The 19,207-nt window shown below is 37.7% G+C and overlaps 3 protein-coding genes across 5 annotated transcripts in view; 2 read left to right on the forward strand and 1 right to left on the reverse strand.

The window, feature by feature from the left end:
* The first annotated feature begins 4,425 nt into the window (after positions 1 to 4,425).
* terb2 (telomere repeat binding bouquet formation protein 2) lies at positions 4,426 to 6,984 on the forward strand. The gene is given in 7 exon segments (XM_084724182.1): positions 4,426 to 4,683; positions 5,265 to 5,346; positions 5,445 to 5,584; positions 6,204 to 6,265; positions 6,342 to 6,409; positions 6,494 to 6,573; positions 6,629 to 6,984. Coding segments are annotated over 7 exon segments (618 nt in total). The 5' UTR covers positions 4,426 to 4,619; the 3' UTR covers positions 6,751 to 6,984.
* A 1,566-nt stretch (positions 6,985 to 8,550) lies between these two features.
* On the forward strand, positions 8,551 to 14,034 carry sord (sorbitol dehydrogenase). The gene is made up of 9 exons (XM_084716366.1): positions 8,551 to 8,706; positions 8,803 to 8,836; positions 9,546 to 9,710; positions 10,059 to 10,218; positions 10,362 to 10,480; positions 11,680 to 11,745; positions 11,874 to 12,052; positions 13,258 to 13,379; positions 13,527 to 14,034. Exons 1-9 carry the CDS (start codon positions 8,653 to 8,655, stop codon positions 13,690 to 13,692), a joined length of 1,065 nt encoding a protein of 354 aa, XP_084572492.1. The 5' UTR covers positions 8,551 to 8,652; the 3' UTR covers positions 13,693 to 14,034.
* Positions 14,035 to 15,635: 1,601 nt separating this feature from the next.
* Positions 15,636 to 19,207, reverse strand: part of apba2b (amyloid beta (A4) precursor protein-binding, family A, member 2b) — an 89,931-nt gene continuing 86,359 nt past the window's right edge. For all 3 annotated transcript variants that reach the window (XM_084716355.1, XM_084716340.1, XM_084716347.1), the window contains 2 exons: positions 18,470 to 18,610; positions 15,636 to 17,057 (listed from right to left, as the gene is read on the reverse strand). In XM_084716355.1, coding sequence (XP_084572481.1) covers positions 16,986 to 17,057; positions 18,470 to 18,610 — 213 coding nt within the window. In that variant the 3' untranslated portion in view covers positions 15,636 to 16,985. The remainder of the gene's footprint in view (positions 17,058 to 18,469; positions 18,611 to 19,207) is intronic.

Below are 19,207 nucleotides of genomic sequence, written 5' to 3' on the forward strand. Positions count from 1 at the left end.
TTGTGACAGCAAAATGAATATTTTTGGGTTATGGATTGTTGTTTGGACAAAAGTAGTCATGAATGGATGCTCCTCTGTGCCCTGGGAAAATGTGACGGACATTTTTCACTATTTTCTGACATTTTATAGACCAAACAATCAATCAGCTTATCTCAGATAAATCAAAAACAAAAGTAATTGTTAGTTGCAGCTCTAAAACATGCTAACACCGACAGCAATAATACAACAACAATGGCAATACAATAATCTAGGCTACCACACAATGGAACGATATCATGAGGGACAGAGAGGAGATGGATGAGCCCGGGGCAGCCAGCTCTGCCACCGCAGGCCATTCACTGTGTCCAGCATGAGGGAAACTGAAAGGACAAAATCAGCACAAACAAAAGGGAGGGAGAGGACAGATCCTGTAATTTTACATAATTTAGATTATGTGAATTATTCCTGGACATCAGAGGACACACAAACCCCCAACAGGCCGGAGTCACAGAAAAGAGCAAGAGACATGTAAAATGTAACAGTTGGAGCATGAATGCACTATGATAATAGGGCTACATCCTCAGTTCCAACAGGAACATTTAATCAGGGCTGCAGCTAACAATTATTTTCTGTATTGAAATCTGATGTTGTTTTTTTCAGTGCATTAAATGGTCAACCAACAAACCGCAACCCAAAAGAGCTAATTTATTAAGACAAGGACCAGAGCAAACTGTCATTGGTCAAACTTAAATGATAACCAGTAATTAGTATTACTGTGAATTCATTCATGTCAATACACTCATCAATCAAGTGACTTGCTGTTTCATCATTTCACTAATTACTTACAGTATTTTATTTATCCTCGGATGAGATATATGGGATAATGTTTTGTTAATAATTAGCAAAAAAGTTATTGAGCACAAATGAATCCCCAGTAGAGCTGAACGATTTTTAAAGAATATCTAATTGTGATCATTTTGATTGATACTGTAACTGCGATATGATTCGGGATATTAAAGAGAACGATAATGTTCACATAATAATTTTTATTTTCTTTGAATATCATATTAAAATGATTATGGTGTGATTTTTGAAGGGATCTGCATTTACTTTAAAATGCCATTTTGACACAATTTTGCCTTGAACAAATACTGGGCCTCATTATATTGTGATTTTAATACATTTTGTTTAATTGTTCAGCCCTATTCCCATGCACAGAAAAATCTATTCTATATTAATATACTGTTTTGTATGCAAAGAAAACAAAACAACTAATTTTTGATTTTGTCATATTATTATAAAAAATGTATATAAATGTGCTGTTTATTGTTTGGATCGATCAACAACAGACAGATGATTTTATTTATTTATTTTTTTATTTATTTGTTGCTCATGTTAAACCTCAGTGCTTGTACCACCACCAACAGCCCTTCTTTTTAGTGCCTGCTCTGAACAGAGCATGTCGGGGGGGGGGGGAGGGTTGGGAATAAGAAACAGGGTGTGGCTTCACTGTTGTCATGGCAACAGAGATATCCCTGCTATGAACCCCCTCAACCATTCTATGGGGTGGAGGAACGACAGTATATGGAGATGAGCTGACCAAAATTTTACAGACACACATGTAGTAAACTACATGGAGTCTGTGCCTGAATGTCCTCTGTCTGTCACACCAACAGAGAGCACACACAGCTGAGCGACCACACATGGACAGGCAGTAAGTGTGTTCAATGATTTTCCAAGCAATTCCAAAGACCTTTAATAACCTGAGACACAGCCTACACCATTGCCTTTAGTGACAGAGTGATAGGCTGTCTGGTTTCTCAGAGTTCAAACAAGCATAGCGCATCAGTTATAGCAGCTATATTGCTATACAGCAATATCTTCCTTAATAGGTGTTATAAAACACAAGGTTACACGACATTATTGGGCTTCAAAACAGGAGTCAACGGGTTCTGTGTGTGTGTCTGTGTGTAGCAATGAGCGCCTGACCTGCAGACAACCCCACCAAGGAGGTTATAGAACATGAAGCAGAGGAGCTGATGTCTACATGCTGCCAAAAACTGCTGTTCAACGTGTGAGTGGATCTAACAGACAGAACACAGACTACAGACAAGTGAGATTTGACAACATAACAGCTGAAATGTTTTATCAGCATTTTATCAGGAGACTGAATTTACCACCGACAAAAAAATTTGGCTGCTCAACAGCAGATGGAACAGTTAGAGCTGCAACTTAGCATTATTTTCATTGTGGTCATTATTGATTAATCGGCTGGTTACTTTCACAATAAATAGTTTAGTCTATACAATGTCAAAAGAGGTGAAAAACGCTCATTATTATTTCTCAGAGCCCAAAGTGGCATCTTCAGATTGCTTCTTTTGTCAGGCCAAAAGTCCAAACCCCAAACATACTTCAGTTACTCTCATAAATTACAAATATAAACAGCAAATCCTTATATTAAGAAGCTGGAACCAGTGAATGTTTCTCATTTTAGCTTGAACCATTTAATCGATTATCAAAATAACTGGCAATTAATTTTCTTTCAGTTGACTAATCCATTAATCTCCTACTCATTGCAGCTCTAACAGTTCCAGATTGGGAAATTGCTTACTAAAATTTAAAAATAATCCGATTCTCTTCACCTCTCTTCTCTTCTCTAAACCTCTCATGCAATTCCATGAACTGGAAGCGGCACTATTATTCAGTCTCAGTCATCAGCTCGATATCACAGTCAACATATCTTTGCATTGAAAAGATATGGCAATACACTTTCAATGGACACTCAAAATTATTCAGTGGCAGCTGCACTAATGAAATGAAAAAAAAAAAAAAACTAAAGTAATAAGAGCTTGATCAATACAGCATTTTAAATATATTGTTAGATTTAACTCTTATAAGCCATGTTAAATGGTCTATGACTTAGTGATCAAAGTATCTGTTACAAAATATTACCATCTGGTGGTGAAGTAGTGTAGTGTAGTACTGCAGAACACTGCTGCTGGTCATAATTCAGGTGACAATTAATAAGTGGAGAAACACAACACAGACAGATGCTTCGACACAGGGACAATAAAAAGCTTGATTAGAATTGAAATGATGTAAATGATTTGTTCTGGTCCTCATTATCACCATATCAACCCAGTTAAACACCTACAGAGATTTTGGGGCGATGAGTTAGACTCTCCACCACTTTGAAAAGACTAAATGACAGAATGTCTTTTTGAACTATGGTGTTCAGTAATATTCCCATTATAATCCCACAGGCCTGTCCATTTATATAGACCTATACAGTATATTTGGTGATTTTTCAATGAGCAGGATGCCAAGGTATTACAGCCAAGTGCAATATCCAGAGCACACGAGCTGAATTCTCTGATTAAAGTAAAAAAAAATCTGTCACAACATGCAATTATAAACAAAACACTGTGGCACAAATCACATTCTCCAGAGATAAACAAATATGCTTGTTTAGCACAGGCCATAACAAAAATCCAGTTAAAATGAGACGCAATATTCTATTAGAGAGCAGAGATCAAATGCATACCTCTAAAACATGCACAGAACAAACTAGATATATCATTTCTAAAAACGGTGAACAGAACAGGACCAACAATGGGTCACTCTTTCATCATCAATTTGGCAGGACAGACACATAATAAAGGCTGACAAACATCTAACACTCTACCACGATCTAAAATGTGCAATATATTATGTGTATGTCTACTGATTATATTTTTCATAATGGTCTCAGGTCATAAGGTGAAGGCAGTAATGAAGGTTCTGGAGGCTCTGGAAAATCTAAAAGAGGATCTAATCCATCTCCTTGCCACTGTAATAAAAGTAGGATTTCACTGTATCGGCTTTGAGATAATAATAATAAATACCTTGGCTTGTGAACATTCACTTCATCCAGAAATATCTGTGTGACAGTTATCTCCTTTATCTCCTTTTTGCAGGCAGTTGGATCTTTTCTGTCCTCCATTCACAGGTGCCATGTCAGAGAAGAAACACATTGAACAAACACTGAATATTGTTCACTCATGAATTTAGTTGTGGTAATAATGTGAAAGACAGATAAACAGGACACATACCCACAATTTGTGACCCAGTTTGACTTTCAAGGACGTCCGAAGATAAACAGACTCTGCTTTAAAAATCATCCTTAATCACTTTAATGTTCGCTAACTTGGCTAACTAACCGCCCAAACTGTTTGTTAAAATAACTCTAGATAAGAATTTTTTTTTCTTTTGGTGGCCGTGATTTTAAGTAGACAGTAGTGTTTTAAGTTAAAAAAAACATAGAAAACGAAACGTCAAACAATTAGTACAAAAACAGCCATATAATTAGTCTCTTCAACTCTGAACAGCCAGCTATCAAGCTAGCTAACCGCAGTCCATGCTAGCTTTACCGTGTGACTGATCGTCCGATTCTCGGAATTACGGCATTTCCACAGCATTTAAATGCAGCACAGCCGTTTGAGCGCCAAACCACAGGGCAGAGCAGCTGATGACATCAGAGAGGGTGACAGTTTTATAAAGAAGATATAGAAAAAGATAAAGACAGCACGCCAGCAAGACAGCTATTACACTTAATACTTACTAACTGAAACTAGCTAACAAGGCTAACGAGGACTGCGGCTATGTTTAGAAATAAGTCCGCCTGGTTTTCAAGCAGTGTGCCACAGGAATGTCACAACTTCTGGGGTAAGTAACATGAACAAGTTATGAAGTCAGAGTTTATAGCAGGTTTATTAAATAAATCACCTGCTAAGTGATGTTAGCTGTATTTATTAATTAAACTTTGCTGTTTGGCAGGTAATAATGTGCTCCTGAAATAAGCTTTTGTCACCATTTTACACATATTCTGCCACTATAATTATGTGAGGTTAATCACTGAATAGCTTTTCACTGACTTTAAAAGGAGAAGAAATATACTGCCATAAATTAGGGATGGGTTTTATAACAAAGGCAGATTGTACTATAATGTAAGGGAGCTGAATGTGTCAGAATTTTTATGCAATTCTATATCTGAGTTTATTTTAGAGCTAATTATCACCAAATTATTTGATTATCAGATGGTAAATTGTAATGTAAATGAATAAATGTTCATTATGTGAATGATCACTAATGTGACCAGGATGTTATCTAACATATGATGCATTTTTTTTGGTATTGATCATACTGACACTAGTATCGACCCCTACCATAACTGTAGAACAGGGATCTGTAACATGCATCCTGTAGTTTGATCTGTCCTTTTGATCATCATGATGTTTTCTTTACAGTACTGGGGGGGGGGACCGTTGCCAGTTGGAGAACAGCAGATTACCTTTTCAGTCAGGATGCAACGCGTCCTGATACGCTGCGGTGAGCCTGATGGAGATCTGAAAAGCTGGGTATTTTATTTGTATTTTAGCAGATCACTTGTAGGTGTTCTTTAATATAAGTTTAGTTCCCTATTTCAGGATATTTGGGAGCAAAGATTACATCTGGAACAAGGTGGTGGTTTTTCACTCCTTGTTTCTGTCCGCCTGTGAGAAGCGCCAGAGCGTAACATCTGTGTGCATTGGTCATTATGTGCTGCCGCCAGCCTCAGTGCAGGAAGGTACTGTAAGGACTTAAATATGTTTGTTGATTTGTTGCAGTATCATACAATTACAGCAGTATTAAGTCTTGATAAATCACAATTGACAAATCACAGTTTTTCAATATGACATTAATTAAACAGCAGTTCAGATGCTAACAAATGTGCTACAACCCAGGAGGCTAAAAAAGCAACTTTTTTCCATTTCTGCCCTCTTATAGAAAAAATAAATGGAGAGCTTAAATAACAGCAGAATTAATAAAAAACATAAGTCATATAGCTAAAGAAGAGAATTTCTGAAAATATTCTTAGTCTATTTAAAAATGGAAAAACCAGCCCAAATATTGTTCACCCACTTGTCCAGCCCATTTTAACCAGCACAATGCAACCTAAAAATCACAACTGAGTGGAAAAATACACAGTCTGGCAAAAAATATCTCAAGATAAGTCTGAGGGGTTTCAAGATAAGTAACAAGACAGCAAATAATACAAAAACATGCCATATTTGCTTTTTTACTGTTAAATACAGGATACCAAAAATATTCAGAGGGACCAGTTACTCTTTAGTTTAACTTATTTTCAAAGCAAACAAATTTTGTGAATTATAACTCCTGCCATGTTTCTCTGATTATTGTTTGAGAGGTGAGAAACGTGGCTGGGAGGTTTATATGGGAGTGTGAAGATGAAGAGTCAGTAGCCCAGGTAAGTACACCAGGATATAGAATTTACACAAAGGTAGATCATATAAATTACTGTTGAGCTTCCCTCTGTTTTTCAGGGCTCCTATAAGAGTGTGAGTTGCCAAACACAGGATGAGTACAGACAAGGAGAAGTCAGCAGAAGCAAGTATGTCACTTTAAATATACAGAATTGGAGCTAAATTGCCAGTTTTCAAGTATATTAATTAAGTCCTCATTACTCTTTTGGCAGTTTTAAACCAACTGACCCAGACGTATCAGAAAGTCAAGCCCCTCTTTTTGGTAATTTGTAGTATTATCCACCTAATAACAAGTCTACAGCTGGAACATTTACTGTATAAGTGTGTGTTTTTTTCTGGTGACTTATTCACTACAGGGTATATCAACATGGACAAGCTGCAGAAATATTCAGGCGATCTGAGTGATTTCCATCCCAGGTGTGTCCGATGCTCCAAATATAAAGCCCACTGCTGCTTGCCACCTACATAAGTAAACATGCACAAGAGAAAAGCGTGTTGAAGAAGAACAAACAGCAGTTGTGCTGTTAACTGTTGCAAGAAATGATAGTTATCAGCTAATGAAATAATATCTTTGTTTATTGTTTTGTATTGCCTAACTGCATGTGTGTATGTACATATACACTGACATGAAGTACATCAGTGTAACATGGCTGATGGTGATCACATTTTGTTCACATTATTTGTATGTCTTCTAAATGTTTTATCCCTCTCTCATAGTTCCTATTGTTTCATGTTTTCAAACAAATAAACCATGTCTGAAAAAGGCAAATGGTACAAATAGTACAAACTGATATGACGTGATTTGTTACAGTCTCACAGTGCAGTGTGCAGTGTTATTCAGTTTCTGATATGACAAGGGAGTGGAAAAGATTTAACCTCCACCAGAACTGATTAATTGACCATAAGAGTTGTCACGCAAATTTAGTCTGTAGTCATACCTTACCAGACGATACTTAGCTAAGTGTAAAAAATGCAGTACAAGGTGTTACATACAGTTGTACTGTCATTATGTGCAGTCCTACAGTAGTGTTATTTGAACTTAATGGGTTTGACAGATAGGCCTGTTTCAGTTCAGTTCAACAGTCCTGTAGCAGCAATTACAACTAAGAAGACAGTATGCACAAAGCATCGACCTCCATCCTTTTTTTTATTTATTGTACTACTAATGAGGTGTATTCAGGTCAAAGCTGTTGATTTACCCTCTTAAATCTGTACAAATTGCAGATGATAGGCAATAAGAAACACGAGTCGTATAAAATGAGTATTGTACAAACAGCTATACCATTATGGGTAAATACAGATACACTTTCTCAGTGTTTTTTTTGTTTGTTTGTTTGTTTGTTTGTTTGTTACAAAGATGTGAAATTTGCTTCCAAAAAGCTTTGTCTGCAATGTAGAGGCCACCAAAAGAGGAAAACCTTGAGAAATACAGGGGAATATTGTTGCCTTATCTAGAGAACTTCTTAAGAAATATCTTCTTTCAATCACATTAGAAAACAATATCTTTACTGTCAGTGCACAATAAGTTTGCAACTTCTTTCTTACTCAGTGCTATGAAAACAATAAACAGGATAAGAATAAAAGCAGATCCAAAAAATGGTGAAGAAAGTAACAAGCTTTGTAAACTATTTAAACAGTGACTAACAGAATTAAACAAAAAATAGTGCAACAGCTCAGATGTGCAACAGAGCAGCACAAACACCTTCAATACAGATATGTGGATGTACATGTAGTTTCTTCATAGAAACCAATATGAATGAATGAGATCTGGGACATTTCACTGCAGCTGTTGTGTCTACCATCATTATTAATCATAATGTATATTTTATACAAAACCAAGACAGGCACTTCATTCATGTCATTTTCTGTTTAATCAAATGTACATACCCACTGAAGTACTCTGTGAGTATATATATATATATATATATATATATATATATATATAGAGAGAGAGAGAGAGAGAGAGAGCCTATTTTCTATTGGACAATCGTTGCGGACCGAGCGAACTACGATACAAGATTTTCATGTCAATTATATGTCGGTATGTCGATTATTCGGGCTGAATAGCAATTTATAAGCAATGACAAGATAATATAAATATATTTAAAAAGTAACATAGAGCAGTAGTAGGAATTAACGCTATGAGAGAGCTCAATTTATTTCCGTCGTCGCTGTCATCCCTACAAAGTGGACTGTTCCGCGGGTCTTCAGCCAATCACAAGCTTTGTTTTGGTACCAGCCCCGGCGCTAACAGGAAGCTGCAGCACGATGCTGCCTGTACTTTGACACTGACTGAAGCGTGAAGACAGACTGCACTTAGTCGCGGACTCGGTGTTTGTCTGGTTCATCTTCAGCTCATTGATAATCTGTCATGGCGCAGGAGAATCTGTCCGTGGTGCTGCACTCACAGGGGGACCTCCGGCTGGTAGGAGACACACCTCAAACACGGATCAACGATTAGTTTAAAATCTTTCACGTAAACTAACTGCAACTTTATTGCTCTTGTCTCAATTTCTCACAGGAAAACCGCCCCATCCCGGAGCCAGGTCCTAATGGTATGATATATTCAACAACTACTGTTGATCAGCTCCATTTTCATTTAGGAATATACTTAAAAATGTATTCTGAGAACCATGATGATCAGTGAGTCAACTGCTAACGAGCTGCAGTCAAAAAATTGACTACATTGCCATTTTGTTTCAGTGCATTCATTCATATTTAAGTTTCAGAACAAATCAAACTAATGCACTGACAAGATTTAGGAATCAATGCAGATTAGGGCTGAGATTTTTTTCACTACACAGATATTGTGACCCATGAATTCACGATAACAATCAAGGCTATCATTTAAATTAATCTTAAACTTTTTATTGTGCATTTTGTCTCATGTTTGGCTCAAGAATTACAGTTAAAATACAAGTGTAGGCAAAGAAGAAGTGCTAGTGCTCAAGTCTGTGACCAAACCTGCACAAACACATGCAATAAAATGCAATTACTTTGCATGGATAGTGAGCAGGTATGTGCTGGGGGAAGAGAGACAGTATGTTTAAGACATGCTGGATTATTTACATTATAAGATGTGTATTATTAACATAGTATCAACATTGCATTTTTGCAATGTCACGGTGACCATCGGTACTGGTATATTGCAACAGCCTCAATTCAAACTTCCAGAATCAGGCTAGTCAAGGGGACAAAATGCACACCCTCTTACTGAACCATCCTCACTGTGTCCCTGTCTTGTACATCATGTTTTGTCCCCAGATGTTTTGCTCCAGATGCACTCTGTTGGAATCTGTGGTTCAGATGTTCACTACTGGCAGCACGGCCGGATTGGAGACTTTGTGGTCACAAAACCAATGGTGTTGGGGCATGAGGCGTCAGGGAGGGTGGTGAAGGTTGGATCAGCAGTCAAGCACCTGAAAGCAGGTTAGTGCGTGAGAAGTGTGTGTGTGTGTGTGTGTGTGTGTGTGTGTGTGTGTGTGTGTGTGTCTCACTGCTGTGAAATATTGTGAAAAGGCAAGACACCTCCTTTGCAATGTTTGCATTGCAGGATTTTTGCAATGCACCGTGCACTGCAGAAATCTTTCTCCTGTTTAAGAGGGAAGTTGACACACTTACACATTTTAAACAATAATCATGATCCAAAAAAGCTATATTACTCATACCAACTCTGATTATTTTACAAATTCTACCTGCACTACCATAAATAATTTTAATGCTCTGTCTCAGTCCTTAAATTGTTGTGCTGTTTAATCAAGTGCTGTAATTTTGTAGGTGACAGAGTGGCCATTGAGCCTGGCGTGCCCCGTGAGATGGACGAGTTCTTCAAAAACGGACGCTATAACTTGTCTCCTACCATCTTCTTCTGTGCCACACCTCCTGATGATGGAAACCTGTGCCGATACTACACACACAACGCCAACTTCTGTTACAAGTAACACTTTGTTCATGATTGGCTTTGTAACAGAGATTACCTCACAACGGTCTGGTCTGTCTGCCAACTGACTCTCTTGCCTAACCCTTGCATATATCCTTTTCTGTTTTTCTGTCTGTTTGACTTATTTCTCAACTATCTAGGTTGCCTGATAATGTGACATTTGAGGAGGGTGCTCTGATTGAACCTCTGTCTGTGGGGATCCACGCCTGTCGCAGAGCTGGTGTGTCCCTCGGCAGCACCGTGCTCATCTGTGGTGCAGGTAAAAATCAGCTGCTTGCACAATAAAACAAGACCTTTGTAGGAATATTCCACCAACAAGACACAGCAGACTGCATTTCAGGGCTTGCTGCAACGTATATATAAACTAATTGATTGCACAGTATTTGAGAAACATGCCTCTGCAAGCAGAGACTCAAGTTTAACACTGGGCGTAGTCATTAAAGTGAGACTCATACTGACTCAACAAAACTTAAGTGAGGGGAAAAACTGCTGAACCTTAACGCACTTGGTAAGAGACTTAATATTTAACGGATCTCTTATGTTGTGAAAACAGGCTGATGAGCAACAGGTGAAATAGTTGTTTCTATAAGAGTAAGGTTACAAACATAGCATCAGTGTCGATGCTGGACTCATAATACAACATTTCATGTGTCAAAACATGTTTATAATCATATTATTAGTGTATGTCTTATAGGGGTAGTTTGGATTTTTTGAAGTGGGTGTGTCTGAGGTACATATTCATGGTCAGTGTAGCAGCTACAGTAGATGGCAGTCAGCACATCCTACTTTATAGAAGCAGCAGGAGTACCAGTGCAATAGTACTGATGTGGACGGGTCAGCAGTAAAACAGATTTTAGCCACCCTAAAAAGAGGCCCACCTCAAAAAGTCAATTTCAGTTTAAGTGTAATATTTAAGTAATATTTTCGATGCTTAACGTTGACAGAAAACTCCTGTTATCCAAGCCAGATCTCCCTCTCTCTCACTCAACTGGACTCCGTTTGCAAAATCAGTAATTCGACCAGAATACAGGAGTTGTTGTTCTGCTGCTGCCTTGATCTGTTCGTTTGTGTTATTGTGTGACTTCGGTGTTATAAAGGGTTTGTTCGGATTCGCAGAAGTCACACAATAACACAAACAAACTAAGAGATTGAGGCGGCTGTAAAACAGCAACTCCTGTGATCTGCGAGGTAAAATAACTGTTTTTGCCAGTGGAGTCCTGTTGCTTTGAAGAGAGCTATTTTTGGCTCATATAGCAGCTGGTTCCTGTCAGGAAAGGCTGTCTGACAGCAAGATAAAGCAGTGAAAATATACTAAATATAGTACACTTAAACTGATATTAATATTGTTAGGTGGACATGGATGGGTTTTTGGATGGCTAAAATGTTTTGCTGCTGATCATCAGATATTGAACATGCGCTTTGCAGTAGGTATGTTGTTTATTTCCATTCTCTCCACAGGACCTATTGGGTTGGTGTGTTTGCTTGTGGCCAAGGCAATGGGAGCCTCACAGGTCATCATCACCGGTAACAAACAGATTATAAACATCTATCTCAACTGTATTTATGTAATGACGCAACAGGCAGATTCTGGTAGCGTCCTGTTCTCTTTTTTTTTTTCCTTTTGTCCTCTAATCCATCTCTGCTGCGGTCAGATCTGGCTCCAGAGCGTCTGACGATGGCCAAAGAATTGGGCGCAGACTTCCAGCTGACAGTGAAGAGAGGAGATGGACCCCAGCAGCTGGCCAAGAGCGTGGAGGGCATGCTGGGAGCTCAGCCTCACATCACTATTGAATGCACTGGTGTCGAGAGCAGCATTCAGACCGCCATCTACGTATGTGACCACTCTCAGCAAAGACCATTTAACGTTGTATTCACAATTATGAAGCAGCTCTGCACAAACTATAGACAATAGTACATTTACTCAGATACCTACAATTCTGAGGTTCTTGTATTTAACTTGAATATTCCCATTTCATAAACCCTTACACTTTACTTCAGTTCAGAGGGAAATACTGTACACTACATTTATCTGTCAGCTTTACTACTTGTTACATAGATTAAATTGTCAGTTAAGCCACTAGTTTTCAACTTTTTTCATCAAGGGGCTCCTTTTACTCTAAGTGACATATAGATAGTTCATATTATAGTCAATGCATAACAGTAACAATACAGAAAAACTGATGAACTGTAAAATAAACTTCAATAGTGACTGCAATAACTCCATAAAGTTTGTATAAAAGAAGCAATTTGGATGAATTTTAACAGCTCATTTCCTATTAATATTGCTTCAAAGAGTAGTTTTTCTGATATTTTAGGGACTTTTTAAAGAATTCTCTGTCTGAATTATGTATAAATATATATATTTTATATAGTCATACATACTTGATAGGCTTCTTTTTTGACAAATTCAGTGTTTTCTTCTCCCTGATGCCCATTGTTTTATTAACTGTGGTTGTTTTAACTGCATACATAGTGAAGTTTAGGTTTTCACTCTTCCCTTATCCTGTGAGAGTTTATATCTTAAATAATAATATTTAAAAATAACGGTTCCATTTAGGACTCTGAGCAGAAGTGAAGGAAATGCAAAGACCACCGTATATTTTCTTAAAAAGTTTTCAAACACATCTCAAAATCAAGAAGTTCTCACAACCCCTGTAAAGCTTTGGTGACCCCTAGTGGAGGTTGGGAACCAGTGGATTAAATTATGCTGTTTATGTGTTAATAAATATGTGATAATACTCTAATATATAATAACTTAACTCCCACAGTGGCAATTTTTTAGTGCTTGGTACTTTTAGTTTTGATACTTCAAATACATTTTGCCAGTAATACTTGCAATGCAGGACCTTTACTTGTAATGGAGTATTTTATAGTGTGATATTTGCTATTTTTCTTAAGTAAATATTAAGATTTTTTCTCCACCACTGCTTGTTATTTATACTGTATTATACTCTATCCACTGTGAAGCATTGATGTCGAAGACTTTTAGTATCTTTAAATGAAGTAATCTGAGGTATAATTGTTTTTTCCTTACAGGCAACACGTTCAGGAGGCGTTGTGGTGCTGGTGGGTCTTGGCGCTGAGATGGCCTCTGTTCCTCTCATCAACGCTGCTGTAAGAGAGGTGGACATCAGAGGAGTTTTCCGCTACTGCAACACGTAAGAAAACATCCGTTAATTGTTTTATAAGAAGACATTAAAAGCAAAGTTGGATGCAGTTCAACTTGTGAGTTACCTTACAGGCTGTAATAATTAGATCATAATAAAGTAAGAGAAAACCAAAATGTTTGTCTTGCTGTGTTGCAGCTGGCCGATGGCCATAGCCATGTTGGCGTCGGGTAAAGTGAACGTGAAGCCCCTCGTGACACACCGCTTCCCTCTGGATCAGGCAGTCCAGGCCTTTGAGACCACGCGTCAGGGTGTTGGGATAAAGGTCATGTTAAAGTGTGACCAGAATGACCAGAACCCCTGAACTGACCTGCTGATCTGCAGCAAAACACGCCTGACCGACTGAGAGCGACTCGGCATGACGGACACACAAGCTGGACCTTGACCCTGAGAGAGATAACAGAGCTAGTTCAAAGAGAAACACTAATAACAAACAGACAGCTCTGTGAGAGACGACTGTATCAGCATCAAATGGTACGAGTAATTATTTTATGATGTTCAACTTTGTTTTACAGGCAACATTTTATTAGTTTTATGATTGTATATAATTTAAAATTGTGCTCCATTTTAAATTTCTGATGATTTTACACAAAACTGGTGTGGTAAAAGAAAATCCCTTAAATAATAAAACTAAAATAAAATGCTGTTCTTTCTCCATTTCATTTTTACACAAACTGCACTTTTTACTTGCAGACATTGGGGGGAGCTAGAGACTCAAAATGGAAACAAAAGTATTTTTATCCTAATTCTATACTACATACTACTACGTAATATGGTACATATGATACTCTTCCAAATATTTAATACTTTTTCATGTTCCCCAAGGTCTTTATGGAGCACTTTAAAACAACCACAATTAATTAATTTACAGATTTACTTTGCTGCTGAGAGCTTTGTGGGACTGAGCCGCAGCACCCCATTAAAAAAAGTGCTGTTCACTGACCTACTGGCATCTTTGTATAAATGTACTTAATTTCTGAACTTGTCAATTGTGAACACACATGTTCGAAACCTGCTTTGATTTATTATGTAGGATGGAGACGACCACACTACATTACACGTTAGTGCTATGCAGTATGTCCAATATAATCGCTGTGTGCTGTTTTTGCAGTTACTTCAGAAGACATCAGTGTACAACCCTGATTCCAAAATGTGGTGTAAAACATAAAGACTGAATGCAGTCATCTGTAAATGAACTGTGTTTACAGACGACAGTTTTAGGAAGTCTCTCTGAGCTCATGTAGTAATATCCTTTATGCAATCGTGTGTTTCACAAAGTGGGGAGCTGTCACCTGTTACCAGTTAACCTGTTTACCTTTTAAATGCCCCAAACTGTGTTTTTTTGGGACATTCCAGTGTTTTGTTGCCCATCTCAACTTTTTTGAAGCATGTTGCTGGCATCAAGTTCAGTTTCTTTAGTTTATATGACAAAAACGTTAACATCTGTCAGTTTGAACATTAAATATAATGTTGTAATGTATTCAACTGAATACAAGTTGAACAGGATTTACAAATCTTTGCATTCTGTTCTCATTTGTTAAACACAGCATCCCAATTTTTTTTGGAACTGTGGTTATACTGTAAAGTTTTGCATTAACAGGATACGATGAAAACATGCAGACATCATTAAAACTAGGACGTTGCAAGTGCTGCTGCACATTTAACTTCAGAGAAAAGGAAACATGGTTTTTAAAAGCCTCAGTGGTTACGTTGTTTTCCAAGATATTTCTGGACCTGTCTGACCTGCAATATATTTTAATATTTTTGTATCTGTGGGTAGATCCTCCATTTCTTCATATTCAAAACCTGCTTAGAATTTGTAAGTATGACAGCGAGATACACCTAGTAACTCCTACAATACAATAACCTGATGATTCAGACTGAATTTTACTCATAGTTGTATGATACTTACTGACAATTATGAGATTTTAATCTCAACACACTACGGGAAGTAAAGATGAAGGACTGAAAGTTTTTTTTCTGAGGACTAAGCTTCGGCTCCCTAATAGCTGCAACTTTTTAATGTTTCTTTCTGTGCATATGCATATATAAATATACATAGAAAACTGGAAAATGGTTTTATGTAAAAAATATTGATAAGATTGTGCACACTCTGCCTTTCCAAATAAAAAAGTAAGTTTTCACAAGAGAAAATCTCCGGTCTGTGCCCAGGCTGCACTTTCATACAGAAATTCCAACCTTTTTTTAGACTCCATCTTCAGTTTGATCCAGTCCAACAAAAGCAGACAGGTTTAGCTCAGATTTTATTATCCTGCCACAATGACATGATACTACTTTACGAGGCATGCACACAGATAATGTTCATATGGTTAAAATTTTACTACAATGCATTGTAAAACCATTACTCGGTGGTAAGGCTTGTTTCTGTCACAGTGTGTGTGTGATTCACAGTTCTCTCTTTCCCTCAGCCAACATACAGGTGGGAAGATGTTTGCAGTGACTAAACCTGTGTGTTTTGATTCGTTTTGTTTTGTTTTTTAACATGAGCACAATACTAGACAAGTTTCTCTTTATGTACAGACATTCTAATACTGCTTATGGCAAATGGGACAGCTCACACAGTTACACAATTACATTCACAATCCACTCATAGTATGCATGAGTTTCAGTCAGGAACACTAAAGATGAACATACAGTAGAGTAGCACACAAAAGAAACTTCAGTTTTCATACATGTGACTTTGATATCAAAAGCATAATAATTAATGCATGTTAATAGTTGTATTCAGTTACTTGTTATTTAAATGTGTGTGTGAGTGTTTGTACATGAGATTTAGAAAAGACTAATCTTGCCATTCAGAGGTTGAACTTGTGTATTGCCGTATGATGAAGGAAATCAAAAGGATATGGCGTTTCTCCCATAAACCCCTGCTGCTGCAAGCATTGGTTTGATTCACATGTACATTATATCAACTTATCATATTTAAACCCAGCATTTCAAACACTTAACTCATTCCCCTTTTTCACTGGCAACTACAACAATATCCGGCATTTAACTGTGTCTGTGCCATCATCAGTTCAACAGCAAGATTCAATAAATATTTACAACGCAGCTGCGGCCCCGCCCTCCCTCTGTCCCCGCTGCCTTCACTCGCAATATTAGCAAAATATGTATTTACATGACAAATAAATAAACAGAGAAGAAAATGAAACTATACAAGAAGTATAGTAGAAGTATCATATTGCATTACATGAATATAAAAAAATAAATTGTGATGCATTCACTCAATAAGTCCCTCCACACAGTCTCACTGACAGAAAAGCACAGACAGGACAAATAAATAACACACACACACACACACACACACACACACACACACACGAACACACACATTGTCTCTTCAGCTGGTCAGATGGAAAAAGCATCTCATGTCAATAAAATGGACGTTGCATCATGTTAAGCACAGATAAGGGAGGAGATGATGAAGAGTTGAAGTCATCAGCTCAAAGAAAGGAAAAAAAGAGAAATGAATCGACAGGGCGAAGTGATCCTCCCCCCAGTGACCTGTCAGCTTGGTTTGCCCCATAAGTGAACCAATCACAGCTGACGTCCTGTGGAGCGGTCCCTGGCCATTGTTTATATGTACATAGGTGTCTCCTGTCCCGTTAGAAGTCTGAACATGGCTGCCGGCATCGTCTTCATGTGAATCTGGCAGAGAGAGAAAGAAAATAACAACGCAGTGTTCAGGGATAGAGTTAAGTAGTCCAGAATAAGTATGAATAAAAACAACATTTTGTGAAGGCAAGTGACAGACAAATAAGTCTAAACATATGTAAACATACGCATCAAAGGCTCCTCATGCTTCTTGTGTTGGCAAGAAGACTAAAACTAAAGACTGTTTTATTTTATTTTTGTTAATTTTGTGTGTACATACGTTTTCTTCTAAAGTCTATTTTTTTTATTTTTCTTTCAGTTTGCTATAATATTTACTAGTTTACCTTGGACATAGAGTCATAACCAAGAATGTGGTCAGTCAGTAACATCGTCATGGTAACCATGTGCTTTAGTCGTCTGACTGGCATGAGCCACTTCACTTCATAGCACTTCATACTAAGCTAGATGGGTATTGATATATCATCAGTAAATTCGGTCTACTGGAAGCTACAGTTTTACCATCTGTGAAAATAATTCAGACATTTTTTGATGCACACTTAACCTTGTGGTATGTAACTATTTAGAGTTATTAACACACAGCTGGTACAACAGGCTGCTGGTTTCTACGCAGCAGACTTGAATTATTCCACAATGCAACATAAAAAGTACTGTAAAATCAATGGTCACTAAACAAGATTTAGGGCGCAGACAGTTCAAATAGGTGAATTTAGAGGGCAGCTGGGTGAGAGGTTCTGATTTGGCCATCTTGTACACTTTTTAGTCCTCTACACAGAGATCAGAGTGGTGAGGAGTAAATAGAGAATGATTTCAAACACAGCCTCTCTCAGAATCCACACAGAAAATAACTTGACAAATACTTTGCATTTAAAACCCTCAATAGATTAAAATCATCCTTCCATGACAACAGAAACTTGCACCCATATTTGCAATGTTTTATTTTAACAGTGTGAAATGTTTGGCTCTGTCTCCTCCAGTGATCTAGCATCGCTCTTTCATAAAGTTGTCGTCCTTGCCAGACAGAATTTTTAAAAGAATCGTTAAAATCAAAATGGCACAGGCTGAGATATCCTGACTTTTAGTGTCTAAACAAGCTGGATCCTACATTTCCCATAAAGCTACTGAATTGTATCTTTTATTAGACTTCCCCTGCTGGTAAATGCCAACATCTTTCAAACTCAACGCCCTGGTTTGTAGTGCAGCATTTCTGTTAAAAATGTGTAGTCACCGAGCTCAGTCTGAAGCAATCCATCAGGGTTATTTTCTTGCTTTACTTTAGAAAGTTTCTGAAGACATTAAACAACTGTCTCCACAAGCAGAGAACCCCATAACTAAATATGGAACCCAGATATACTCGTATCCAGTAGTGACTGTAAACTCATAGGCAGACAAATTTGTATGGAATTGTCCTGCGTGTGTTTGTGTATGTTTGTGTGCATAAGTTTAACCTCTCCAACAGAGTTGGACAGGGCCTGGACAATCTTCTCGTGTGCTGTGGCGACCACGCTCTGCCCGTTGATCTCGATGATCCTGTGACCCACACGGACACCGCCACGCTCAGCAATGCCTCCTCGCATCAGACTGCAAATCTGACAGAAAAAAAACACGCAGAGAAGCAAATGTCCTCATGTTTTAGGTATTTTGCAAGAATGCAGAGTAATATGCAGAATTAATGCTATAGGAAGGGCAAAATGTTTGCAGGGATACATTTATGTTGGCATCTGAAAACTGAGGCTGAGAGGCTACCAGGGGTAGTTTATATTTATAAGACAATGATAAACTGATAAACTGCATGTTACATTTAATCATTGCTGAATATAATGGATTTTTTTTTGCAGGAATTGCATTAGGTGTATACTGTTCAAGGCCAAACACCTATTTATCACGACAACACTACACTACACTACAAATGACACTGCGTTTCTTCAGTGTATCACTACAGAGCAAATAAAATAATGAGCAGATTAATCTAAACTTAGATAGGAACACTCACACGCTGTACGGTGCTGATACAAAATGTACCGCACTAAACAAAAGTTAGCAATTTCTCTAGAAACTGGGAGAGAAATGGGACCACAGCAATGTGTACATTAACTGAGGATGTAAATATAATGATTTCTCAGGAGCTAAAAGACAGAAATAGATTAGACAACAGGGGCTTTTTTAGATATTTACTGTCGAGGGAT

Source organism: Lutjanus erythropterus, chromosome 1 (assembly GCF_056507025.1).
Source record: "Lutjanus erythropterus isolate fLutEry1 chromosome 1, fLutEry1.hap2, whole genome shotgun sequence".
NCBI classification, from domain to species: domain Eukaryota; kingdom Metazoa; phylum Chordata; class Actinopteri; order Lutjaniformes; family Lutjanidae; genus Lutjanus; species Lutjanus erythropterus.